The sequence below is a fragment of the Triturus cristatus genome, chromosome 2_2, assembly GCF_964204655.1.
Source record: "Triturus cristatus chromosome 2_2, aTriCri1.1, whole genome shotgun sequence".
Classification (NCBI taxonomy): domain Eukaryota; kingdom Metazoa; phylum Chordata; class Amphibia; order Caudata; family Salamandridae; genus Triturus; species Triturus cristatus.
The window spans coordinates 326,320,173-326,346,291 of NC_140582.1; the positions used below are offsets into that span (position 1 = coordinate 326,320,173).

Here is a 26,119-nt window from a genome sequence, read left to right on the forward strand (position 1 = left end):
CAGCATAATTGCTGCCATAAGGCCCCCTCTATTGATGGGGTGGTGCTGCTCGGCGGACTGACTACCGCCAGAAATGTACGCTCATTTGCCATGTCCCCTAACTTTGAGCTGCACTCGAAAAACAACCAAGTTGGCAAGTCTTTTAATCAAGGGTATAAGCAGGCTGAAGTTGACAGTTAACGATCAAACAGCTACAGACGCGGTAAGCCTGACGCGTTTCAAAGGTGAATCCTTCTTCTTCAGAGGCAGTCGCATTTGTAGATACGTGCTCCGGTCTCCGTCCTGAACGCCATTGATACGCCCCCAAATTGGCCGGTTCAGTGCCTGATGCATTCTAGATACTGGAGTCCCAGTATTACTTCCACTGATGGTGCACTAATTTCTGCCCATTATTTTTCAACCCCTCAGATGGGCCACCATCAACACCGTCTGCTTTAAATCCCAGGTCAGAGTTCCCGATGAACGGCTCAGCATAATTGCTGCCGTAAGGCCCCCTCCATTGATGGGGTGGTGCTGCTCGACGGCCGGACTGCCGCCAGAAATGTACGCTCATTTGCCATGTCCCCAAACTTTGAGCTGCACTCGAAAAATGACCACGGTGGTAAGTCTTTTAATCAAGGGTATAAGCAGGCTGAAGTTGACAGTTAACGATCAAACAGCTACAGACGCGGTAAGCCTGACGCGTTTCAAAGGTGAATCCTTCTTCTTCAGAGGCAGTCGCACTTGTAGATACGTGCTCCGGTCTCCGTCCTGAACGCCATTTATACGCCCCCAAATCGTCCGGTTCAGTGCCCTATGCATTCTGGATACTGGAGTCCTGGTATTACTTCCACTGATGGTGCACTAATTTCTGCCCATTATCGAGAGAGGGCGGCCTTATGGCAGCAATTATGCTGAGCCGTTCATCGGGAACTGTGACCTGATATTTAAAGCAGACGGTGTTGATGGTGGCCCATCTGAGGGCTTGAAAAATAATGGGCAGAAACTAGTGCACCATCAGTGGAAGTAATTTGTCTGCCTCTGAAGAAGAAGGATTCACCTTTGAAACGTGTAAGGCTTACCGCGTTTGTAGCTGTTTGTTCGTTAACTGTCAACTTCAGCCTGCTTATACCCTTGATTAAAAGACTTGCCACCTTGGTCGTTTTTCGAGTGCAGCTCAAAGTTTTGCACATGGCAAATGAGCGTGTGTGTATATATATAGCCATAATAATGATGCTTGAGTCCATCTTTTGACTTTGCCAGAGAAATGTCAGTGTTCTTGAAAATGGTTTGTGGGTACCCATGCCAGGCTCCTGGCACAGAGTTCTACCTCGTACACAGATACTGTGTGTGCCCTACAGGGAGTCACAGGATTCGGAGTGTGGGGTGTGTCTCCCTTCAGCAGGAGCCAGGACCCTCCTACAGATCCAGAGGCTGCGCCGGGCTCCGTCTGGGACTAAACTCTGCAACTATAATAGTGGCCCAGTGGGACCGTGAGACCCCCCCCCTACCCCCCACCACCACCCTCGCCCCGAGATGCAGCCAGCCCCGCAGCAGCCTCCACCTCACCCCGTCCTCGGTCTGCCACGGGAGCCGTTGGGGGATCGGTTTCACTCTTTGTCACTCCTGAATGGGGGCGGAGGGACGACACCCATTGTGGAAACCTATAAAAGAAAGGAGTGCGGTAATAAAAGGGCAGACCCGAGAGAGGGAGGCAGATGAGAGCGAGAGCCCGCCTGCCCGGGGGTGTGATGCCTTACAGCTGTTCCTGCTGCGCCAGTCTGGTACAAGGGGCCCTCCCTCCTCCCCAGAGCCCGCTGCACTCATCCTCACAGAGTGGGCGCCCCCGGACTCCTCTCGCGCCCCAGCAGAGACAGCGCGTCTGATGGCACCAGGGCAGCAACTGTGAGGAAGACCCCAGACCAAGTCTGCATCTTGTCCATATATATTCTGCAGACATCCAAAGTGGACCATCTCCCAAGGACCTATAATGAATGTGCAGGGTAACTTCGGCGGAAAAGCGCCTAGAGTCTGACTCCATTTATTGACCTCAACCTCTGGAGAATTTCTCCGTTTGCCAAACACAGGAGTCGCAGTCCTCCCTTTGCCTAAGGACACCTTTCACGCTGCGCCCCCAGACTTATCAGCACCCTGTACAGCATTTGTGAAAACAATACTTAATACAGCGGTGTTATCGAAAGTTTTGCACATAGATTATTTGCATAAGTACTTTCATGCAATCATAAATGGCCCCTTGTTGATTAAACTTGGAAAGATGAATAGCTGAGTCTGACGGCTGGAATTCAGACCTGCAAGCTGCAAATTCAACGCAATCGCTTCATCTAGCCTTCAACCCGCTGTGCTATCCCACCGGCACATGAGCAGCTGGTGGAATGGTCTAAGCTCCCGGCCGCAGTACTTTCGGTGCTCTCCCGTCCTCGCGCGGAGTGGACCCCTTGGGCAGTGTGAGCGTCGCGCTTGTCCCGAAGGAGCTATTTACTCCCTCTGTCCCCTCTGCTCTGTGACCTCCCGCGAGGCGAAGACCATGTTGCGGCTGGAGGGCAGCGGGTGGTCCTCGGGGCGCTGGGCGCTCTTCTGGCTGACGTCAGCCCTGCTGCTGCTGCCTGGGGAGGGCTCGCAGCTGGGCAGCACAAGGTCTAAGGACAATTCCATCAAGTCTATCCTGATGGGGCACCCCCCCACCCCGGCCGTCTCCAACAGAACTACTGGCGTCTTCCACGGAGCCCCGCACAAGAAGGGCAAGAGCCTCGGCCAGGTAGGTGGACCACTGTCACCGCCCTGCCGTGGAAGCAGTTCACTGCAGCGCCGTGAAACCCCGAGTGTGACAACAGGCGCTATATAGAAAACAAAAGTTGTAATTATTACCAACTTGTGTAATATTAGTTGCGGGGTAGTGGTAGTACTACGAAAAGAGCAGCAGAAGTACCAGTAACCGCAGTCATAGCAGTAGTTGTAGTAGTCATACAATATTAACAGTAGTAATGGTGTCAGCGAAATCGGTGACAGAAAAATAGTAGAGCTAATTGTAAAAATAGTGACACCAATGACAGTAGTCGTAAAACAATAGTAGTGGTCCACGTTCTAACGGTAATATTAACAGTAGTAATAGTGCCAGTTGCAGTAGTGACAGATTAAAAAAATGTAAAACGGTAATAGTAGCAGTGCAATTAATGATAATATAAACATTATTAATAGTGCCTGTGGTGGAGACAGTGGGCGTCGTTGCACTAGGAGTAACACTATAAGATGAAAACCTTTGAGTAGAGTAAATCCGCGGCACTAATAGTAAAAGCGGCAACGGTGTGCTCAATGCTAGTAGTAGAACACGTAGTAAAAGTAGCAGCTACCGTAGTAGTAGCACTCGCAGGTGTAACAATAATACTAGCAGCCTCGTCGCCATGACTGCAGCACCGCACACACTGGTCTTGGTTGCTATGGTGCAAACCATATAGTATCGGGAAACTGTGCTGCACAGCCACAAAGCGCCCAGAAACACCCAGGAGGTAATGAGTTGGCGCTATAGAAAGTATATCTAGACACAACCAGTGATGAATAGGGTGCAGTTGTTTAGTTATGGTCTCGGATTTTGATTCCACAGCATGACCGGAACCCCTAAGTGCCTGCCCGGGCCATATTATGGAAAGCGCGCACTGTTCATATTTGGGCCACAGGGGAAATGCCACACAGGTGGGCTGAGCGCAAATATGAACAGTGTGCCTCAGGCAGGGCTTTAAGTGGGATGGAAAAACTGGAGGGGTCTTTCAAAGGGGCGTGGCCAGTGTAATTAAGGGCGTGGCTTAAAAATACGCAAGTTAAAAATCTGTGGTTAGCATAGTATGCCGCCGGACTTGTATTTTGCTGTTTCTGTCATTGCATTCAGATATATGATACAGCAAGTAACATCATACCTACAACAAGTCAGGACTATTGGCTTTGTCAATGGTTGCTAGTTGCATAAGATAAATAAGCAGCAAGTATGGCTTGTATAGGATATTGAAAAAGCTTCCACTAAAAGCCCTGGTGACACCACGACAATGTTGCTGCTCCTGAGTTTCAAAAAGAGAAGGGAAATCCAGAGAGAAATCTTCTCTCTTTAAAGGATTTCCATTCCCCTACAACGCTCACCTGGCATGACGTCATGCCGTAACTTCTTCACTAGTGAGAAGTGAACAGTGTACATCGATGTGCCTGCTGATGTGCCTGCTGTCACTGCAGTCCGGGAAAAAATGAACCGCCTGTGCCAGGGCACAAAACAGAGCCCGATAGAGACCCGTTTCACGGCCCCCTTTTAAAAACTGCCAGTATTCAGCACCGGTGAGACCCGGCCCACTTAAAGCTCTGGCCTTAGGGCAGCCGCGTGCTCAGGGTTGCCCTGGGGCAGCGCATCTAGTGAAATACAGAGCAGGAGCCGAATTTCAGAAAGTGAGGGGAGGGGGTTGCGGGCAACAGGCATGTGCACCTGCTTTGTGTGACCCCATGGTACTTTGGAATTACAGAAGGGATGCTTGTGCAGCCCCTTCTGTAATACTGGTAGCTCTGGCGCACATGTACCGCCAGCACTATCTCAAGAGGGCATGCCGTTATTTACATGGGGGTGTGGCATCATGCAAATTAGGTTATTTATTTGCTTCTGTGTCTGCACATGGCTGCATAGGCAAAGTAGGTGCCTGAAGGCACATTGAATGGGCGCCTCAAAAAGGTGGCACACTGTCATTGCGCCCCCTGATGGCAGCCCTCTGAATGAGGGAAAGAGGGTCCTGCCCCTGGACATTCCCTTGTAGGCGAGTGCAGTCAATCACTGCACCCGCCTGCAAAGGGATCACTAATCCCTCCTCAAAGTGTAGGCGAGTTGGCGCCTGAACAGTGAAACACGGAGCAGCATTGAAGCAACCGCTCCATATTTCACGTGAATGCACTGCCCCTAGGGTAGCAGGAGTTTGTGACTGTCCCGAGGGCAGCGCATTCTCTGTAATAGGGCGCACTTTCCTCACTTTGGCACGGTCCACCTGTCTAAAGGTGCGCCATGGCACAAATAGGAAAAGTGTGCCCCAATTGCAATAAACTGAAGAAACACAATGGTCCTGTGGGTAACACGTCAAACCAAAATCTACCATCCTCATAATACACACTCCGGAGGAGTATGTCAAAATAATTAAATCAAGACTACAAGGGCCCAAAATATTCCTTTATGTAATACCACAGCATTTACATAACCACTATGACAATCAATGTAAACAGCATATGGCGATACTATCCTATCTACTGTGGAATTTGCATTATGAGTGCCTCAGATTTTGGTTTGAAGTGTTGTGTTTGTTCAGTGAATTGACCCACGTTCCGCTCTGGGTGTAAGGGTCTATCCTTGTTTGTTGATATTTTAACTAAGTGTAATAAGGGCCCAGCCGCTTAAATCTTCAGCTTTGTGTTTCTCTGTGCAGGCAGTATGTGGCTAACTTCACAGAGGGGACAGAGATCCCCCTGCAGGCACGTGCAGAGAGTGACTGCACCCGCCTGCAGTGGGATATCTGAGGAGTCCATGGGACCTCCTTCCCCCTACCTGGCCGCTGCCCTCAGTGGGAGCACTGACAGTGTGCCACCTTCTTGCGACGCACTCTCAGTGCGCATCCTGACAGCTTCTGTGCCTTTGGGCCAACATCCATAATATGGTGGAAACTCTGAGGCAAAGGGATGACCTCATTTGGATGAGGCCATGCCCCCAGGCAAATGACGCAATGCCCTCTTGAGATAGCAATGGTGCTACATGTGTGCCAGCTTGATCAGTATTACAGTAAAAGATGCACAAGCGTATGTGGCCGCTTCTGTAATACCAAAGTGCTCTGCGGTGCACAAAGCAGGAATACATGCCCATTGCACCCTCAGGGCACTTTGTGTACTACAGCCCCTGGTTTGATGTTGGCTGCTGTTTGCCAAATGTCCTTGCAGTGTCATGCTAAGAATTTTGGGGCTTCAGGCAAGACATACTTTAGGGGCTTCTGTTCAGAACAACTTTGCATTTTATTACCCATTATTTGCTATTGAGTAATATGTTAAAGGTTGAGATGGAGAAATAGACATAAATAAAACAGAGAGAACGTTTACTTTCTCAGAGAGCCCGTGTAAAGTGGGGTCATTGGGCAATTGCCCAGTTCGTTAATGCCTTAAAACAGGCCTTTCGTTTGACAACAGATGAAGGCAGAGCCTATTTTTCTGTAGCCCCCTGATGGTTCCCAGACTATAATGCCACAGCCAGGACTCGGACGTGTGCCTCTGAGATAGTCACTAGAAGTCAGTCACTAAGACCAGGTTGATGAATCGGGCCAGATCACTAAACATCTTTGACTGGCCTTTTTCATGTCCTTGATGGTAAATTAAGGTAGTGCAAACCACACAACAAAATCACAATCCAACAATAGACCACAAAGTCACAGCTGCACAAAAAACAACAAAACACATCACCACAACAGCAGAAGGCATTACCACCACAATAAAATGCCACACAACAAGTATACAACAACTTTCTTTTCATGCATTACCACCTCCGGCATCCTGTTGACAAATTAAGGTGGTAAAAGTGTTTGGAGCAAGCAGTGCCTTAACTTACCAGACATGAAATAGCTCCAGTCAAAAAGGTTTTGTGATACAGCTTCTTGCCTTCAATTTGTATCTGCAGGGCTCGCTTCATGACCCATGCTAATAAAAAAAAAAAAGTGGGCGCTGCCAACTACTGGTTTACCAACTACTGTTTAAAACAGCAGCAAGTCCTATACATAAATACTTTGATATTGCATTTATCCTTATTAGTAACTGAAGCACCAGTAAGGTTGCTGTTGTAGTTTCAGCGAGGAACACCCATCACCTTGCTACTTCCGAAGCTGTTTTTCCCACAGACTAGAGGTAAGTTTGATCTTGGATGGTGTCTTCAGAGAGTTTGATAACCAGTGAGTTGGGTGACACAGCTTATAGGTGCCAAGTGTGTAATGCAATGTGTAACAGGCGCTATAATGGCTCAAATTATAAACTGTCTGCCATGTAGCTCCCCCTGTCATTTTGGCAGTTGGACTTATACAAGAGGGCATCTTTAGACTGCTGGAGGGGCACAACATGTATGTATACTAAGGGCCATATTTATAACCCGGTTTGTGTCACTCTTGCACCATCAACATGGCGAAAGAGCAACTCAAACCCCAAGTCAAATTTATTAAGCCACGTAAACTTTGCTTGGCTCCAAAAATCTGAAGTAATGCAACACAGCGAAAATCTCTGCGTTGTGTGGCTTTGCCCTGGGAAGGCGTTCCATGGGCATTGTGTACTACCATCGTTTTTGACCCATTCCCAGTTTTACAAGACCTTGTAAACCTGAGAATGCGCTAAAAAGATATGCCTTCCCAGAAGAGGCGTAAGGAGGAGAAATATATTTCTCCTTGTTGCTTCCTCTTTCTATGTGTGCTAATGCAGCACGCATAGAAAGCGCAGCACACATAGAAAGAGGAATATGTCTCACGGGTTGTTTTTGTGCCGGAAGGTGCCCCTTCCGGCACAAAAACAATCCTGCATTGGCGATAGGCAGCCCATTGTGCACGCGCACAGAGGAAAAAGTCAGGAATGTGCCATACACCTTAAATATTCGCATTCCTGCCCTTTCACAGTGACGCAGTGCAGTGCAGCGCAGCACAGTGACTTGCTGCCCTGCACTGTGCTACTATTTCATAAATGTGCTAGGAAGCCTCAGGGTAGGTAAGCGCTAAAGAAGTTCAATTTCATTCATTCATGTGTCCGTGGGTCTGAAAGCGCCCCAGGGCAAGTATCCTCGGTTCACAGATACAACGTGTACCCACATAGCTTAAAACCCTTGTGGAAAGGGAACCAAGCGCTATATTCAAACTCTTGAATCGGTGTTCCTGGGGCACTGAGTGCTCAAGCGACAGAAAATCGTGGTATTAAACACCAGATACAATGCTGCTCCCCCAATCCCCCTGCTTTGTGTTGTCTTGGAGTCCTGATCTCCGTTTTTTTTTTCGTTTTTTTAATGCAGATCTATATAGCGCGAACTCGACCCTAAGGGGTTGGAGCGCTTTACATCGTGTTACATGAGCACAGGTTACATTACATAAGGACATTCAGGCACGGTGAGATTAAGTGATTTGCCCAGAATCACAGGATGTGGACGCGACCCCGAGGCTCGTACCTTGGTTTCCGGCACCTAAATCGGCAGTCTAGCCGACGGACCACATCCTCTCCCCAATAGGTGTGTGTGTGTGGGGGGGGGGGGTAGGGTGGGTGGCAGCGTGGGTGAGGTCTAACTGTTACATCTTTGACGGACAAATGGCAGTGGGCTCAGGAGCCCACGAGCACACATGGCGCAGAGAGCTGCTGTGTCTGGAGTAGCGCTGTGATATATCAGTGTACATCCCTCCGGGGCAGACAAACCTCACACCCTGAGCCGCCAGGAGACAACTTGCGCTTCCTCTTGGCCGCAGCCTGGCGGGCTAGGAGGGGGAGGGGCCATCGCTTCCGCCTCACAAGGAGCCCAGCCGCGAATGAGTGTCGAAGACGGGCCACGAACCACAGCTGTCAGAGCCATGGCTTCGGCGAGCGGTTTCCAGTGGTTAGGCTTATTGAAGCATTCCTCTCATCGCCTTCTGTGGGTTCGGAGTTTTGCAATAAACCGAGCTAATGCCTTACATCCTAATTAAAACCCCCTACACATGAACAAGCCTAACCAAAACCCCGTGACTTCACTTAAAATCAACAACACAATATCGTCAGCCATAAAATCTTTGACGCCACCCTCCAGTCCCAAGGTTCTTTCTTTTTACCCCTTTCTTTACCCATCCTCTAGCAGTGGTCTATTGTTCGTTCCGAGCCCACGATTCCCATTCTGAGCACTCAAGATGGCTCCCCTCAGCAGTCACGAAACAAGCCATACAGTGAGTCCTCTCGTAAGTGCACATATCCTTTACCCGTCCTATCTCTTCCTCTCATCTCCCCTCTCATTTTCTCCCTCCTCCTGTCGTCTCTCTCCTTCCATACTTACCGCTCTCTCTACCCTTCTCTCCCACCCTGTGACAACCTACCCTCTCTCACTACGACTGTGGTGGTGCAGGAAAGGGTCTAACTAAACGCAAAGCACAGAAGGCCGCCGGTGAGTGGCCAAGGTCATTAGGTCAAGTGGGGTGCGAGTCTGTGGGGGTGTAGGTTCGTGGGGTGGTAAGAAGTCGTTTCTGGACAGGGTGCGGGGTCAGGGACGCAGGATGGAGGCGCAACACTGTCACGGATCACGGGATTCCAGCAGCTTGTGTTTACCACAGAGCCCGGGGCACGTGGGTGTGTTGTGGGCAGATCAGAGCTAGGCGTGTTGCAATGGAGAGAAGTATATTACTGAGAAATGCTCTCACGCTGTGTGTGTCTTCCATGAGGCAGGGGGAAGGCCCCCACCGGTTCAGTCGGTGCAGCGCCACCGGGACCCGGAGACCTGAGGGCCCATTCAACCCTGATCATTGCTATCTTTTCCATTGGTGCAGCCGGTGCAGCACCACCGGGACCCGAGGCCTGAGGGCCCATTCAACCCTGATTATTGCTCTCTTTTCCATTGGTGCAGCCGGTGCAGCGCCACCGGGAACCGAGGCCTGAAGCCCTATTCAACCCTGATTATTGCTATCTTTTCCATTGGTACAGCCGGTGCAGCGCCACCGGGACCCGAGGCCTGAGGGCCCATTCAACCCTGATTATTGCTCTCTTTTCCATTGGTACAGCCGGTGCAGCGCCACCGGGAACCGAGGCCTGAAGCCCTATTCAACCCTGATTATGGCTATCTTTTCCATTGGTACAACTGGTGCAGCGCCACGGGGACCCGAGGCCTGAGGGCCCATTCAACCCTGATTATGGCTATCTTTTCCATTGGTACCGCCGGCGCAGCGCCACCGGGACCCGAGGCCTGAGGGCCCATTCAACCCTGATTATTGCTCTCTTTTCCATTGGTACAGTCGGTGCAGCGCCACCGGGAACCGAGGCCTAAAGCCCTATTCAACCTTGATTATTTCTATCTTTTGCATTGGTGCAGCTGGTGCAGCGCCACCGGGACCTGGAGGCCTGAGGGCCCATTCAACCCTGATTATGGCTATCTTTTCCATTGGTACAACTGGTGCAGCGCCACCGGGACCCGAGGCCTAAGGGCCCATTCAATACTGATTATTGCTATCCTTTCCATTGGTACAGCCTGTGCAGCACTGCCGGGACACGGAGACCTGAGGGTCCATTCAACCCTGATTATTGCTATCTTTTCCATTGGTACAGCCGGTGCAGCGCCACCGGGACCCGAGGCCTGAAGCCCTATTCAACCTTAAGTATTGCTATCTTTTCCATTGGTACAGCCGGTGCAGCGCCACTCAGACCCAGAGGCCTGAGGGCCCATTCAATCCTGATTATTGTTGTCTTTTCCATGGGTACCGCCGGTGCAGCGCCACCCGGACCTGGAGGCCTGAGGGCCCATTCAACCCTGATTATTGCTATATTTTCCATTGGTACAGCCAGTGCAGCGCCACCAGGACCTTAGGCCTGGAGCCCTATTCAACCTTGATTATTTATATCTTTTCCATTGGTACAGATGGAGCAGCGCCACCGGGACCTGGAGGCCTGAGGGCCAATTCAACACTGATTATGGCTATCTTTCCATTGGTACAACTGGTGCAGCGCCATTGGGACCCGAGGCCTAAGGGCCCATTCAAACTCTGATTATTGCTGTGTTTTCCATTGGTACAGCTGGTGCAGCGCCACCGGGACCTGGAGGCCTGAGGGCCCATTCAACCCTGATTATTACTTTCTTTTCCATTGATACAGCAGGTGCGGTGGAACCAGGACCCAGAGGCCTGAGAGCTCATCCAGCCCTGATTATTGCTATCTTTTCCATTGGTCAGCCGGTGCTGCGACACCAGTACCCGAGGCCTGAGGGCCCATTCAACCCTGAAAATTGCTATCTTTTCCACTGGTATAGACGGTACAGCGTCACCGGGACCTGGGCCCAGAGGCACTAGGGGCCCATTCAAGCCTGATTATGGCTATCTTTTCCAATGGTACAACAGATGCAGCGCCACCCGGACCCAGAGGCTGAGTGGCCCATTCAACCCTGATAATTGCTAACTTTTCCACTGGTACAGCGGGTGTGATGGCACAGGGACCCAGAGGCCTCAGCGGTCCATTCAACCCTGATTATTGCTATTGTTTACAGTAAAAACACCAGCTAGGGGGCTCATTCTTTTCTTGTACTAGGGCCCACAACACACTGGCTACACTGTTGGGTAGCGTTAGAACTGCGGACCGCTCTCCCTACATGTCCTCACCCTCAGAAAGCGTTTGCAAGCCATTCAGTTTGCAGAGCTGCATTACACACACATCCTTCTTTCCTCCATTGGTTCATTCATTCCTTCACTCGTTGATCTGTGCATCCTTGTGTTAATTTATTCATCCAGTCAATTTTTCATAAATCCAATTAAGCCAATAAGGCAGTGGGTAGGAACGGGGCATTAGTGCCTGTGGACAATGACATTTTCATTGCTTCTTGGGCAAGTGAATTCATTTATAAGTGACTTTTAAATAGCGCGAACAAGGCCCAATGGGATACAGAGCGCTTTACATAGGAGTAGTTTCTAGTAGAAACAAACAATCTTAGGTAATAAAAAAACAAAAACAAAAAAAATATATATATATATCAAATGGTAATGAACGTTGCCTCAGAAAAAAACTTCTCACTATGGAAGGGGCTAGAGGTGGATATGAAAAAGAATAGAGACAAACATATAACAGGAGCGCATAAAAAACATTTCTGCGGTCGTATCTTAGCTCTCGCCTAGGCAGAGCTTGCGCTGCCTCTTTGACACATGCTGTATTCAGGATATGAGCATAAAGCTCCGCCCACTTTCTGACCATCTTTTTAATTGGCACCTGTCCCTGTCCTTTGTAAATGGTGGCTTTTCATTGGTCAATAGGCTTAGTGGTCCCTCATTAGTACCGTCTTGTCTCTTCTTGTAACCTCCCATGAGAACACCTCCTGTTATATGTGTTATTACTACCTAGGTTTTAATTACAGTCTCAGAGCACTTTTTTCTTAAAGGGCTTCAGACAGGACACCCGCTGGGTCCTAAGCAAAGCTGGCAGTGGTTACTTTACTCACTAGCACACCTCACATTTATATGAGACCTTCCATAAATTTCCCTTTATCTGCTCCACACAGAGTACAACCTAATCCGAAATTAATATAATAATTCTTTTGTCACATTTCAAAGCCACTAATTGTATATATGGAATTAGCTATTTGAATGTACTCGTGGTACTGTTTTGCATGCAATGCATTATGAGTAAGGGTGGGCAGAGCTGGCGTAGTGCCTCTACGTGGAGCTCCACGGAGTTTGAAAAAACTTTGTGGAGCTACACTTTGCTCCGCTTCACTCCACTCCGCTCCCTCCCCCTCCCAAATTATTTAAAAGTTAAAAAAGAAGGCACTTACCTGCAGGGCTGCCGCCTCCCATACCTGGCCGCTCTCCTTCCTGCTCCTCGCGTGCTTCTTCAATGAAAAAAACCCTAGTTTGTACGTCTTGCTTGTGCGCATGTGCATGCGCAAGACGTACAACATTGGAGTTTTTTCATTGAAGAAGGATGCGAGGAGCAGGAAGGAGAGCGGCCTGGTAAGTGCGTTCTTTTTTAAATGTTAAATAATTTGAGATGGGCTGGTTAACTCTGCTCCGCCACGGAGTCAGAGTTTTGCCTACCTCTGCGTTCGCAACGGAATGTGGAGTAGGCAAATCTCCGTAAACTCCGCTGGCGGAGCGGAGTTACCTGCCCAGGGTAAATTATGGATAGGGTGAATTTACCATATCTTCTGCAGGGTGCAGTACCAGATGTGGCCAAAAGAGGTCACATGGGACCTCTTTTGGCCACATATTGTACTGCACCCTGCAACATGACTAGGTAAAAAACATTTTGATTTATAATGGCAATGCCAATAACCACAACTTTGCAGGGTGCAGTACCATATGTGGCCAAAAGAGGTCCATGTTGCGGGGTGCCAAAGTGACCCAACCCTTGAAATGCGATTTATCAAGCCACGCAAAGCACCTTGCGTGGCACTGTATGGCTTGATAAATCCAGAGTAACGCAACGCAGCGCAAGGAGGCATTCCATGGGTGATGCGTGGATGTTCTCATGCAAAACTCATGGATTTGAACAAATTCACAGATTTATCTTTTCTGTTAGACCTGTGAATGCGCCAATATGCTGAGCCTTTCCAGGGAGGCGTAAATAAGAGAAATATCTTTATTGCTCTTCGTTTTTTTTCCTCTTTGTATGTGTTCTGCAAGAAATAAAGGCCTCAGGGGATTCCTGCACAAAAACAATCCTCTTTACAATGCAGGCACCCTTGCACCATGGTGTAAGAGTACCTGCGTTGGTGCTCGGCGGCACATTTTGCGCCAGCACTTGGAAAAGGCAGAAATGCACCTTACTGTGATAAATACGGCCCATTCCTGCCCTTTCCCTATAATGCAGCTCTGCAAGATGACTTGCTGCGCTGTGTTACATTTTGATAAATATGGCTCTTAATCTCCATTTCATTTGATGACCAAAATGAGGGCAGATGATGCATGGCGATAGTTTCTGTAGAAAAGCAGGTTAATAGAGTGGAGTGGCGAATTGTATTCAAGCACGGGGACCAGTGGTGTAACATAAAATGCTGCCCTTCCCACCAATGAGGGGACTATGAGTCTCCCATATCGTACAGATATCCATTGGCCTTGGATGGAATGGGGCCCCTATGAAGAGTTGGGGGCCCCTTGGAGGGTTACCACTCCTGCCTCGCAGGGGGCATGCGCTAGGAGGAGAACAGGAGGCAAATTGTGATGAGTACTATATCTAAGCATATATTGAAGTTTGATACAGCGCAAACTTTCCCATGGGCAGTAGTGTGCTTTATTTCAGCACCAGGCTTCCTTCACCGTTTAACTTTAGAAACTGTATGAAAAATAATGCACCTGACTGATATACCTTTAGAAACCGTATGAACAGTAATGCACCTGACTGATATTTTTTAATTTCTTTGTGATTTATAATGCAGGCTAATACCGTTAAGACGTCCTGTCGGCAAGAGAACCTGATAAAAATAGAGGTGATTTGTGTGCCAAATTGTAAAAAATAGAAAGATTCAAGCTAGCCTGGCTGATGAGAGGGCTCCCAGGATGTCTGTTTTTGGTCCAGGGAGGACCTAGCTTGGCAGTTCGGGCTGGACTGTTCCCATGAGGCACAGGGTCTAGACTGATTTGAATATGGCTGGGTCTAAACTGGGTTGGCATAGTGAGCAAGAGAACGATGGATTTAACCCAGATCTCTTGACTGGGGGTGAATGTTTGATTTGTTCTGCATTCATTTGTGTGTCTAAAACTGTCAAAAATGAGCACATTTTCTAAAAAGAAATGGATGTAGCAATTGTTATTCGATCTATGATGTAGCAGTTAACCGAAGGTCATAAGACATTCACTTAAGGGAGTGAGAGGATGCTTGATGTGTCCTCATAGTTTTCTACCTGCTATAGAGATGTGCTTTGAGTGTGCACCATGTAGGTGGTTTGATTTCATCAAGGTAAGGGCTGCTTCTGTACATTGCATTTACTAAATGCTGTAGATAGCGCTACGGGGCCGTGTCAAGGCCTCATGGTGAGAAGTCCAGGAGGTGGTGGGAACCAAAGGAGTATTATACACTGCATTATTTTACAGTTGGATGTTTGTAGTGCCTCATACTCTTGACGAGTTGAAGCGCTTTTGTGACCAGGCAGCAGACTGCTCCATACATGTTGGACCATGAATGAGTGGTCACTGGCAGGAACATGGACATGGATTTCCTGCATAAGTTGGCTAAAACAGTGCCACAGTAGGAAACTCTTTTGAGTGATACTAATCAGACAACAGCCACATCTTTATTGTCTTTTTCACAGTCAGGTGGCGCTCTACTCATCTCAGTAGCTCATGGTTGGACTTCCGCTGTGCAGGAGCCAGAGCAGAGAAGGGCCTCACGCCCATGGCTTCCTCCATGCTGACTTCACCACTTGCCTCTGCTCCAGGGTGTTCCAATATAGGGTTGTGTTCCAGTGTTTTAGTTTACCTCTGACAAGGGGCCGGTATATGCCACAAGCCCTGAATATCACCCTTATGGCTCCTGGTAGACAGTCAATGGCGACCAAGCTGCACCAACTGGGGATCCAGTTTCAACCTGAAGATGAATATAAGGTAGGCAGCCACATGACTCATCCAGGCACGCTGCATGAAGAATTGCTCCAACCCCAGATCCCACGCATTGTCCAAGCCGTGGCTGGAAAGCCTTGGCTCAGGTAGTGGCCTAGGAAAACCAAAGTTTGCCCCCCCCCCCCCCCCCACGCATCATCTTTTCTTTTCAACGTGGTCAGAAAATTGGAGGGGGGTGTACAAGGTGAGGGTACAAGAGAAACAAGATAAACAGACTTCTGAACAGTAGTTAGCGCACTTTTCTTTAAAGCTAGAATGGAGGGAGACTGCTGCAGGGACCCCCAGCTCTTCTTTGAAGGTCGGTGCCCCAGGCATGGACCCAGCTCGCCCATGCTAAAGGTCGACCCTGACTCCATGCAATGCCTTCTTGCCTTCTTGCCATAACACAAGAATTTCACAGTTCTGAAGATATTATTGGTTCAACTTTTTTTTTTTTTTTTTTTAAAGAGTCCCTTTTAATGGACTCAATGTCTGTGAACTTTTATCCTTGTGCGTGCAAAGATGCTTCTAAACACAGCAGATACCTGAAGCATACCAATGGGCAATCGGCATCCCAACAGAATTAAACAAACAGAAACCTCCTTTGGTAAACACACATCCAAGCATATAAAGCTCCTCACAAATCAGAATGTACCCAGCACAATACACTCAACTTCTTCAACCTTGAAAGCTACAATCAATTAAAACCCACCAATAATCAATACACTAGCCCATTCTACCCTAGCCAGCCACAATTCAACGCGTGACCTATAAACCTGCCTTCTCCAAACGAGTAGCTCTTTAGCTATGGTAGCTCTCCAGTACCTGCAAGTAGCTTTCCTGTGTGCAGCCCAGACTACTCAATTTGGAGCTTTTCTTTGGTTCAGTATATGTGTACCAAAATTGAGAGTGGTTTCCAGAACTAGAATGGATGCACTTTTAGCACTCATAAGCTGACGTTTATAGAAAAATGGCAAAAGGGCCAAAATATATCTAAAACTGATATTTGAGTGATAAATCACGTGGCATTTGAGAAACTTATTACTAACATTATTATCTTGGTGCCAGGGACATTGCAGAGAATGTTTTTTTGTATTACCCATATAGATACACTTCAAACTGACAGCCTTTTTGAGATACTTTTAGTATTACTGTTTTGTGACTTAAAGAACATTAAGGAAATGTTACTGTGAAACTGGACAACGTTCACAGTGTTTATTTCTGATCGCAGCAGCTGCTTCATGTCCGTTGCAGCATTCAGGGAGTCCTTTCGTTGGCGCTTTCATGAGGACATGATGAGGAAGCTGGAAACTTTTGGCACATTCTCTTTAAAAGCACAGCATGTTGGCGACTGGTTAATCGATTAGACCTATGTAGCGCTTTCGATCTCAAAGCGCTATGGTGGGTGCAGCAGTCACAACTCATGAAATATGGGGTACAACTCACAAGGAGGGGGCAGGTTTGAGTGCACATTGGCTGCAATTGAACTCTTAAGATGATGGGCTGTGTGTATCCATTATCAGCACTCAGCCTTCGCTAAGTGATCTGGTTTGTTTTGTTGTTGTGTCAATGCCTTGCTGCGCCCATTTGACTTACAACGTGCTTTCTCTTTCCACAAACTCGATGTTTGTGTTCCTTTATTTTGAGATGCTTTTAGTATTACTGTCACACACACAACCACAACCACACACACAACCACAACTACATGCACAACCACACACACAACCACCCAACCCCACACACACACAACCACAACCACACATACAACCACACATACACACACAACCACACACACAACCACACACACATAACCACACACACACAACCACACACATACACACAAACACACACACACAACCACACCCACACACATAACCACACCCACAACCACACACACAACAACCACTCAACAACCACACACACAACCACACACACAACCACACACACAAGCACACACACAACACACACAACCACACATACAACCTCACAACCACACCCACAACCACACCCACAACCACACACACACAACCACACACAACCACACACAACCACACACACACACACACACACACAACAACACACAACCACACACACACAACCACACACACAACCACACAAACAACCACACACGCACAACCACACCCACACCCACAACCACACACACAACCACACACACAACCACACACACACACAGCCACAACCACACACACACACAACCACGCACACAACCAACCACACACACAACACACACAACCACACCACACACAACCACACACACAACCACACACACAACCACACACACACAACCATAACCACACACAACCACACACACACCCACACACACAACCACACGCACAACCACACACACAACCACACATACAACCACACATACAACCACACACACAACCACACACACACACACAACCACACCCACAACCACACCCACACCCACAACCACACCCACCCACACAACCACACACACAGCCACACACACAACCACACACACACAACCACACACACACACAACCACACACACAACCACACACACACAACCACACACACAACCACACACACACAACCACACACACAAACACACACACAACCACACACAAACACACAACCACATGCACACAACCACACACACACAACCACATACACACACGCAACCACACACACACAACCACACACAACCACACACACAACCACACCAAGCATTGCCATAGCCAATAGGTCTCGCCTTTGGGACCTTATAAGTGTTTAGCCACGCAACAGTTGATGTGGTTGCACCAAGGATATTGTGCTGCATAACTAAATACTTAGAAGGTCCCAAAAGTGAGACCTATTGGCTATGCCAATGCTTGTTAACATTACTGCTAGCAACTGCTAGCCTGATGCACTGAGATGACCACTGCTGGTCATCTTGCATATGGTGACCACTAATGTAATCTTACCTACTGTAGTCACTATCACAATACGAATAATATTAGTAGCTCTGGATGATTTTCATTGAATGTAAGTCGCTTGTATTATGAAAATGGTTGGAGACCCCTGCTCTAAACAATACAAAACACAGTGGAACACAAAAACATCTGCTCACTTTATGCTGGCCGTGACTACCCATGAATCATAAAGAGGGGCCTTGATTCTCAAAGCGCTACAGGATCATAAAAATGGTAGTAAAGCACTATACTTATGCATATTATAGAATATGGAAAGAAAGAAATGTGGCTTTTTCTTCACAGGGAGACATGTTTACAGAAAACAAGGGCCCGAATCAGAGATGAGTGGTAATGGACAATCCACCAGTTTTACGAGGAAGAGCGAAATAGGACCTCCCTTTCTTTCACAATTTAAATTATGTATGGAAAAAAATCCACTGGCTGATTTCTCAGCAGATTTCATTCTTCCACCAGAACTCAGAGGCTCTTCCAGCCCACCCAAACGCTAAACCAGGCGCAGGGTGGGCATCCTGAAAGACGTCACCAAAAAGCACATTGACACACCCGACAGGCATGTCACACTTTTTGAATGAGCATATCTATGCACACAATGATACAATGAGTGACACTCAGTTTGGCCTCAGTAGGGCCAATTACTCAAGAACCAAGAGGCAATAGCTAGTCACATACTTTTTATAAACCAGGGATGGCCAGCCCTGGTCCAGAGGCCCGGAGTCATGGCAGATTTTCCTGAAACCACTGACTAATGATTCCAGTATGGAATGTTTGTAAATGCATTTCACATGGATAGCCTGAAATCTGGTGTGGCACTGGGCCTCCTGGACTTGTGTGGCGCTCTCCTGATACTAGTACATAAGGTAGCACATTTTAGGTGTCTCTGCTCGCATTCAATCTGCTCGCAGAACCTCTGCTAAAGCCATGCAGGAGAATTGTAAAGAAGACCTTGTAAATGCTTCAGGTTTGCTGGCATCCTACGGTTGGCACCATGCAGCCCTGCTGCGTCCGGTAATGTGCAAAATAAGAACACTGCAGGGTTGCCTGCGGTGCAGGACCATGCCTAGTTGTGCATTGTTTCAAAGAATCAATGGGCCCGATTCACAGAACTAACTTAAGACAAAATCCTAAACTTGCTACCATTTTGGTATTCACAGAAGGCACTTACTCATTTTGGTATTCACAGAAGGCACTTACTCATCAATGAGTCAGTGCCTTCTTTGAATACCAAAATGAGTAAGTGCCTTCTGTGAATACCAAAATGGTAGTAAGTTTAGGATTTTGTCTTAAGTTTGTTCTGTGAATCGTACCCAATGTACAAGGAGTGCAACAGGGCCTTACGGGAAAATACATGAATACATTTGCACCATTACCTAATAATTTATTCAATTTGACCATTGCAACCCCAAACCATTCCTTTGGTCTGCCCATTACTTCTCCACACCATTACTTCTGTCTGACTATCACTTTCACAAACCATACATTCTATATGGCCCTTACTCCCTCACATCTTTACTTATGTCTCACCTTTACTTCCCAAAACCTTACTTCGAACGAAATGATTATTATTTAGCTAGCTGCAGTATTGCTTTGGTCTGTCTTTTGCTTCCCCACATTTCTTTGGTCTGGCCTCTTCGTCTAACACCATTATTTCGACGTGACAATTACTTCCTCCATTCCATTACCTCAGTCTGACCGTTACTTCCCCACAGCATTACTTCGGTCTGATCTGTACTTCCCTGCCGCAGCGTTACTTCGACCTGACACCATTATTCTGCCGACTTCGATAGGTTGATTCACTTTTTTAAGCCCAGTCCTAGCCAATTTGGGCGTAAGAATGAAGTTAAGGTAATGGTGTGAAGTAATGTTCAAGTCGAATCACGGGAAGTGACGTTCTGCCTCTTTATTATTCAGGAGAAGGAGGGGTCTGATCCATGTCGACATCTGTTTACTCCAAGCCTCGTTTCCGCTGTAGTGCTCACACATCTGCTCGCGCCGTTTGCGCCCTGCCTGTTGTTTCTCGCGCCTTCACCAGCCTCAGCTCACGTGACACGTGTTTGTGTCCTCTCTCGCAGAAACAGTCGATCAGAGAGCTTCGCAGTTAACCAAAAAGCGAAATCAATATCAGGGTTTATAAATAGGAAATCAAACGGGAAGAGATAAGAGAGCGAGAGATTTGGAAACTGCTCGAGGGAGTCAATTAAGCTTGTTCCTTCCAAATACCTCAAACTGGTGGTTATAGAAAAGACGCACCCTCATTTCAAAGAATAGGCGCTTTAGGTCATAATTATTAACATTCTTTAGAAGGATGGGAGGCTGCTCCTTAGGCACTGGGCAGATCTCCGTAGCATGCACATAACCGGCTGAGCAGCCTCGCTACCCGGCTTCTGAGGTCTGCATTTCGAGCGTCGCCCCCCCCCCCCCACCAACTTCCCGCGTTGGACCGAGAACAGACCTGGAGATGCTTATATGGTTGTCGCGCCGCATCCCAGCGAAGACAGGCTGCCACGCTGCGTCACAGCTGGCTGACAGGAGGGCACGTCACTAAACAAACCCCAGGCTCCTTGAAAAGCGGCTGTACTCTCTGGCTGTGGAAATAGGAGAACCGACTGTATTTATCCCGGGTTGCCCCGCTAGTTCACAGTACTGTGTCCTAAGTAAGGCACATTTTCTCTGCCAAAAAACGGGACGTTCTTTACAAAGAAGCTGCAAAATCTTTGCAGCTAGTGTTGGCCCACTGTGCATCAAAACTAGCTCATCTATAAACCACGTTGCTCCTGTTTGCCAGACGACAGCACTAATAGCAACACCCATGGCTGGCTACCTATCACAGATACACATACTTTTAATAAAATGGAACATGTCGTGTTGGTTTTTGAATGAACACGCCTTTTGTATGGCCTCCGACATTGGCACGGAAACAGTTACAGGGTCCTGGCTGCAGCGACTTGACAAGGTTTGTTCAGAACTGGACATCAAACAAACACAAAAGAAAGCGTCCCCCTGTGATGGAGAGCGCGGATTTCTTTTGTGATATTTTTACAAGAGCACCTGCCACCCTTCACATTCTCCTGCCAAGGCCGCAGAGCCTCAGGAGAGAGCCTTTGATGAGGCACGGGTACATTTGTAGAATAGTTGAACTTGGATGTGACGGTAATGTGCAAATATTTTGAGACTGGGCACTTGCCGCCATTGGAAATCCACTGGCAAAATGAGGTGGTTTGTTAACCAGGGTGTTTTATTTTAACGATGTGCGCTCTGTCGTCGGTCACTCACATGAAAGACATATCTTAGACATAATAAATGTCTGTGGTCATTGAAAAGGTACATATTTAATTTTAGGACTTAAATGTTTTTAAGTCTTGCCTACGTGCAGCTGTTGTCAAATTATAGTGCGCAATACCAATACTTAGAGTGGGCTTTGGGTCTATTCTTTGCTTACCACTGGTCTGCTTTCTTGTTAAACTAATTTTCTTACTTTCCTTCTTTTTACTTATTTGTTGCCAGCCACACAGCCTAAGTTGTCTGGTAGTGAAAGACCTTTTGTGGGCCTAGTGTTTGTTTGCATAAGACCTTTTGTGAGACTACCAAAAATGGGCTTACCGCACTTGAATTTATTGTTACTTATTTGCTTGCTTATAATTGAATTGCTTCTGAAAAGATGCTACTGAGACAATTTCTGGTAAGTAACTCTGCTTCACTTCAAGCATCTGTAAGTGTTACTGGCAGGGAAACAGAATCACAGTAACTACCCCAGCACATTCAAAACATAACATTCTTAACCAATGTTTTTGAGCTACACGTCATAGCTAGTGATTACATCACTCAGTTCTACAAGACTAATTACATCTACACCCTTTTTAAACTTGAACACAACATTAAAAAATTAGAATAACATAACAGGAAAGAAGAAAGAGAGAAATAAATCATTAAATTAGTTAACACATGGGGGCGTGGCCGAGCCGAGCTGCAAGATGGCCGCCGTGTAACGGGGCTCTGCCGCCCGGACACCTAATCCGTCAGACAATCCGACCTTTGCCTTGCTTTTTGACTGTTAAAATACACGGCGGGAAGTTCCCTGGTGAAGGGGATCCTAGCGGTGCCACTGCGGTTGAAATCGGCCTCGGAGAGCCGGAGCTACACGGCCGGGCTGGCCGAGCGGCTTTTGGACACCGTGCTGGGCGGAGCCTTCTCCTACGCGAGGCCCTGGTCGAGGGCCGCGGTCTGGCGGATACGAGGCGGCTCTCGTGGACCCAGCTGAGACGTGGTGAGCCCTGCGACTGGCGCCCGAGTGGCTGCGGTGGCTTCCTGACGTGCTGAGGCCGGCCCCTGCTGGGGAACTGGTACCGGGAGGAGACCGAGCTGGCGGACTGGCTGCCTAGGCCTATCTGGCGTGGCTGCGCCCTGGTCTGGTGCCTGGGCCGATGGGCCTACTGGAGTGAGGAGACGGGAGAAGGAGGCTGTGGCCAGATCCCTGTCCGCAGAAGGTGATATCCGGCTGCCGGACCTGCCGACGACCTGCTCTAACCATCGTGTGCCTGCGGGCCGGGGAGACACGGCGATTGAGAGGCTTACTGAGCGGGAGGTCGGCCGGGCTGCCTCCTGGGCCACTGCGAGAGGACGGTGAGGCCGCCATTGTTACCCGACTAACGCAGACCCGCGCCCTGAATGTGACGAGCTCTGGCCTGATCTTCCCTACTTGGCGGTGTTCCTCGTGTGGAGGGGGTGACTGTGTGGTGACCACTCCACCTACGCGTTCCTTGCGCTTGGTGGCCTGCTTGTTGCCTGATACCCCTCACCGCCATTGTTGGTAGGTGGCGGGCCCTCGGGGGAACCATGGGGAAATCGGACGCCAAACAGAGGAAGCTCCCCTTCGAGAAGCAGACCTTCCGCGGCGCCGATGCGGTGCCGGAGTCGCAGACGGTGGTCCCTGAAACACAGTTGGACCCAACACCGGACGATGACGTCAAAAGTATGTTCCGTGACCTTAAGGGCTGCCTAAAGGAAATTGACGGAAAACTCGACTCCATGGCCCAGCGGCTGGATGGCATCTCGCACAGGGTCGACAAACATGAGGAGCGTATCACGGCGATGGAAGCGAGAATTGCGGACTGCGAGGAGGGCCACGGAGACACCCAGGAGAAGTTACTCCGAATGGACAGGGTCCTGGAGGTGATACGTGGGCGCAACGAAGATTTGGAAGCTCGCTCCCGCCGAAATAATGTACGAATTATTGGTGTTGCCGAATCCACTAACATTGGAAATATGGATCTATTTGTGGAAGGAATGTTCCGTGAACTGTTTGGAGAGGGATTGTCGGCCATGTTCTTGGTTGAACGCGCACATCGCACGTTGGGGCCGCGACCCGTGCCGGGGGCTCCGCCGCGGCCAATCCTGGCCCGGGTTCTTAACTACCGGGACAGGGATACCATCCTGAGGTTGGCACGTGAAAAAGGGGAACTAACTTTTCAAAATATGGTTATCTCCTTGTTTCCGGATTTTACGCAGGCTGTGCAGGCCGCCCGGCGCGAATTCATACCGGCCAAAAAAATCTTCCAGAAGGTGGGGACTAAGTATGCGATGCTGTACCCGGCCAAGCTGCGGATCCATCATAAAGGGAAGCCCATGGTATTTACTACGGCGGCAGACGCGATCAAGTTTGCGAGACAGGCGGAACGTTCGCAACGTGAGAGGCGAGATGACCAAGAGAATCCGCCGATGGGACAGCTAAGTGACATTAAATAACACGAGACAAAGACACGCGTGCCCATGCTGGGTCGCTATACTACATTAATGTAGGGCGCACGCCCTATGCCCAACAATGAGTGTCCCTGAGACCTGCAGAGGAAGATAGGTCCGTCCCTGAGCTGTGAGACTGGTCTGTTCATGCATGATTAACGCTACTAGTACCCTGCGGAGAACTGTGATGAGAAGCCTGCAGGGACTTCCAGGCTGTACCTTGAGATATTGCTTTAAATGCTAGGCGGAAATGTCCGGCCACCCGGTCGTTTATAGACTGGGGAGTGAGCCGGTAACCCCACGCCCCTGTGGGATGATTCCCGAGATACTATTGCAAGACAGTTCCAGTTGGGGGGGGTGGTGGGTGGGGATGATATCTCAACCTGATTGGGGGGTTGGAGTGGGTGGGGGGGGGTTGGGGTTATTGTTGGTTGGTTCTACATCACTCCACTTTCTGGCTACACCACTACATGGCGATGCGGTCCAGACACTGGCAGACTTACTGTGGTTGCTGATTCATAGGACGGGAGGGCGGGGTACCTGCGGGTGGGCCCTTCTACTGGGTCCCTCGGTGACCACACGCCTACATGAGCGAGACACACACAAGCCGCCCTGACCGCGTTGCGCTGCCTTACCTGGAATATCCGTGGTCTTAACGATCACCGAAAAATACGCTTGACCCATGCACATCTGACGCGACACCAAATCGATATATGTTTCCTACAGGAAACCCACTTGACTCGCGCCGCCGGGGACAAGCTTAGAAATGCACGGTGGGGAGAGGTACACACATCGGGTTGCTCCAACTACTCCCGTGGAGTGGCCATTCTTATCCGTAAAGGCCTTCCCTGGCAGACGTTCAAGGTGCAAGCTGATTCGGATGGGCGCTACATCATACTACTTGGGCAGCTCTTTCATATGCCGATCACGTTGATTAATGTATATGGCCCCAACACGGATGACCCTGGCTTTTTCCGGAATGTCTGGCACCTGGCGCAATCCCTGGGTGGGGGGGCTTGCTTGTGGGGTGGAGATTTCAATGCTGTACTTTAACTGGAGCTAGCTAGGGAAGGGGCGGCCCGCACGCATCATCCGCAAGCGGCTGGCCTCATCCGTGGCCTCATGGCAGATTACACTCTACTAGACACGTGGCGCGTACTGCATCCCGCGGTTAGGGAAGGCACCTGCTTCACCCCGCACAGGGGTGCCTGGTCCCGCTTGGACTACTGGCTCTTAACCCCGCAGGTACATGTATGGGTCTCTGCAGTCACTCACAGGGCGCGTACCCTCTCCGATCATTCTCCTGTCGAACTAACTCTGAATGTCCCCAAGCCATACATCACGCCCTTCACGTGGCGGCTACCACCACATGCCCTGACAGATCAGGTGTTTCGGGAAGAGATTCATCCGCAAATACTTGACTACTTTGAGCTGAATGAGGGATCTGTGGCTTCGCTAGGCACGCTGTGGGACGCATTTAAAGTGGTGGTAAGAGGCCACTGCATTGCGGGGCAGGCCAGGGTCCTAAAGACTATCAGGTGTTCGCTAGGCAAATTAGAGGATCGCCTGCATACCTTAGAGGTGAAATACTGTTCGGACCCCTCGGCGGCCACTCTGGCCGAAACTCGCACAACGCTAACTAAATATCAGGAGGAGGCTGACAGGGAACTTAAGTTCCTGACTAAGCATGCTGTGGCCCGTAGATATGGAGAAGGGGACCGCCCGGGTAGAACACTCGCCCTGCTCCTGCGAGCACAAAGACCATCTCCCTTCATATCCTCAGTGATGACACAGGGAGGGGATACCGTATGCACTCCCCCTGAAATCCTAGATACGTTTCGGACCTTCTACAGAGACCTCTACAGGTCGCGGGAGGCCCACACGCCGGTGGAGCTTGCTGAATATTTGGATACTGTGCAGCTTATCTGGTTCAATGCGCACCAAAAGGGCTACTTCGATCGGCCTTTTGAGGCGGATGATGTGCGGGAGGCCATAGGCTCCTTGGCGGCCGGAAAGGCGCCGGGTCCGGATGGACTGCCGGCGCAGTTCTACAAGGAGTACGCAGATCTCCTGGTCCCCCGGCTGTTGGCAATGTATGCTGAGGCGGTCGAGTCAGGTGTGCTCCCAGGGTCGCTTAGAGAGGCTGTCATCATCACCCTCCTGAAA

General features: G+C 49.1%; 1 protein-coding gene across 1 annotated transcript in view; it reads left to right on the forward strand.

The window, feature by feature from the left end:
• The first annotated feature begins 1,355 nt into the window (after positions 1–1,355).
• DKK2 (dickkopf Wnt signaling pathway inhibitor 2) overlaps positions 1,356–26,119 on the forward strand; it is a 238,141-nt gene continuing 213,377 nt past the window's right edge. The window contains exon 1 of the mRNA XM_085641396.1: positions 1,356–2,755. Within this exon, the coding sequence (XP_085497522.1) occupies positions 2,357–2,755 (399 nt within the window). The 5' untranslated portion in view covers positions 1,356–2,356. The remainder of the gene's footprint in view (positions 2,756–26,119) is intronic.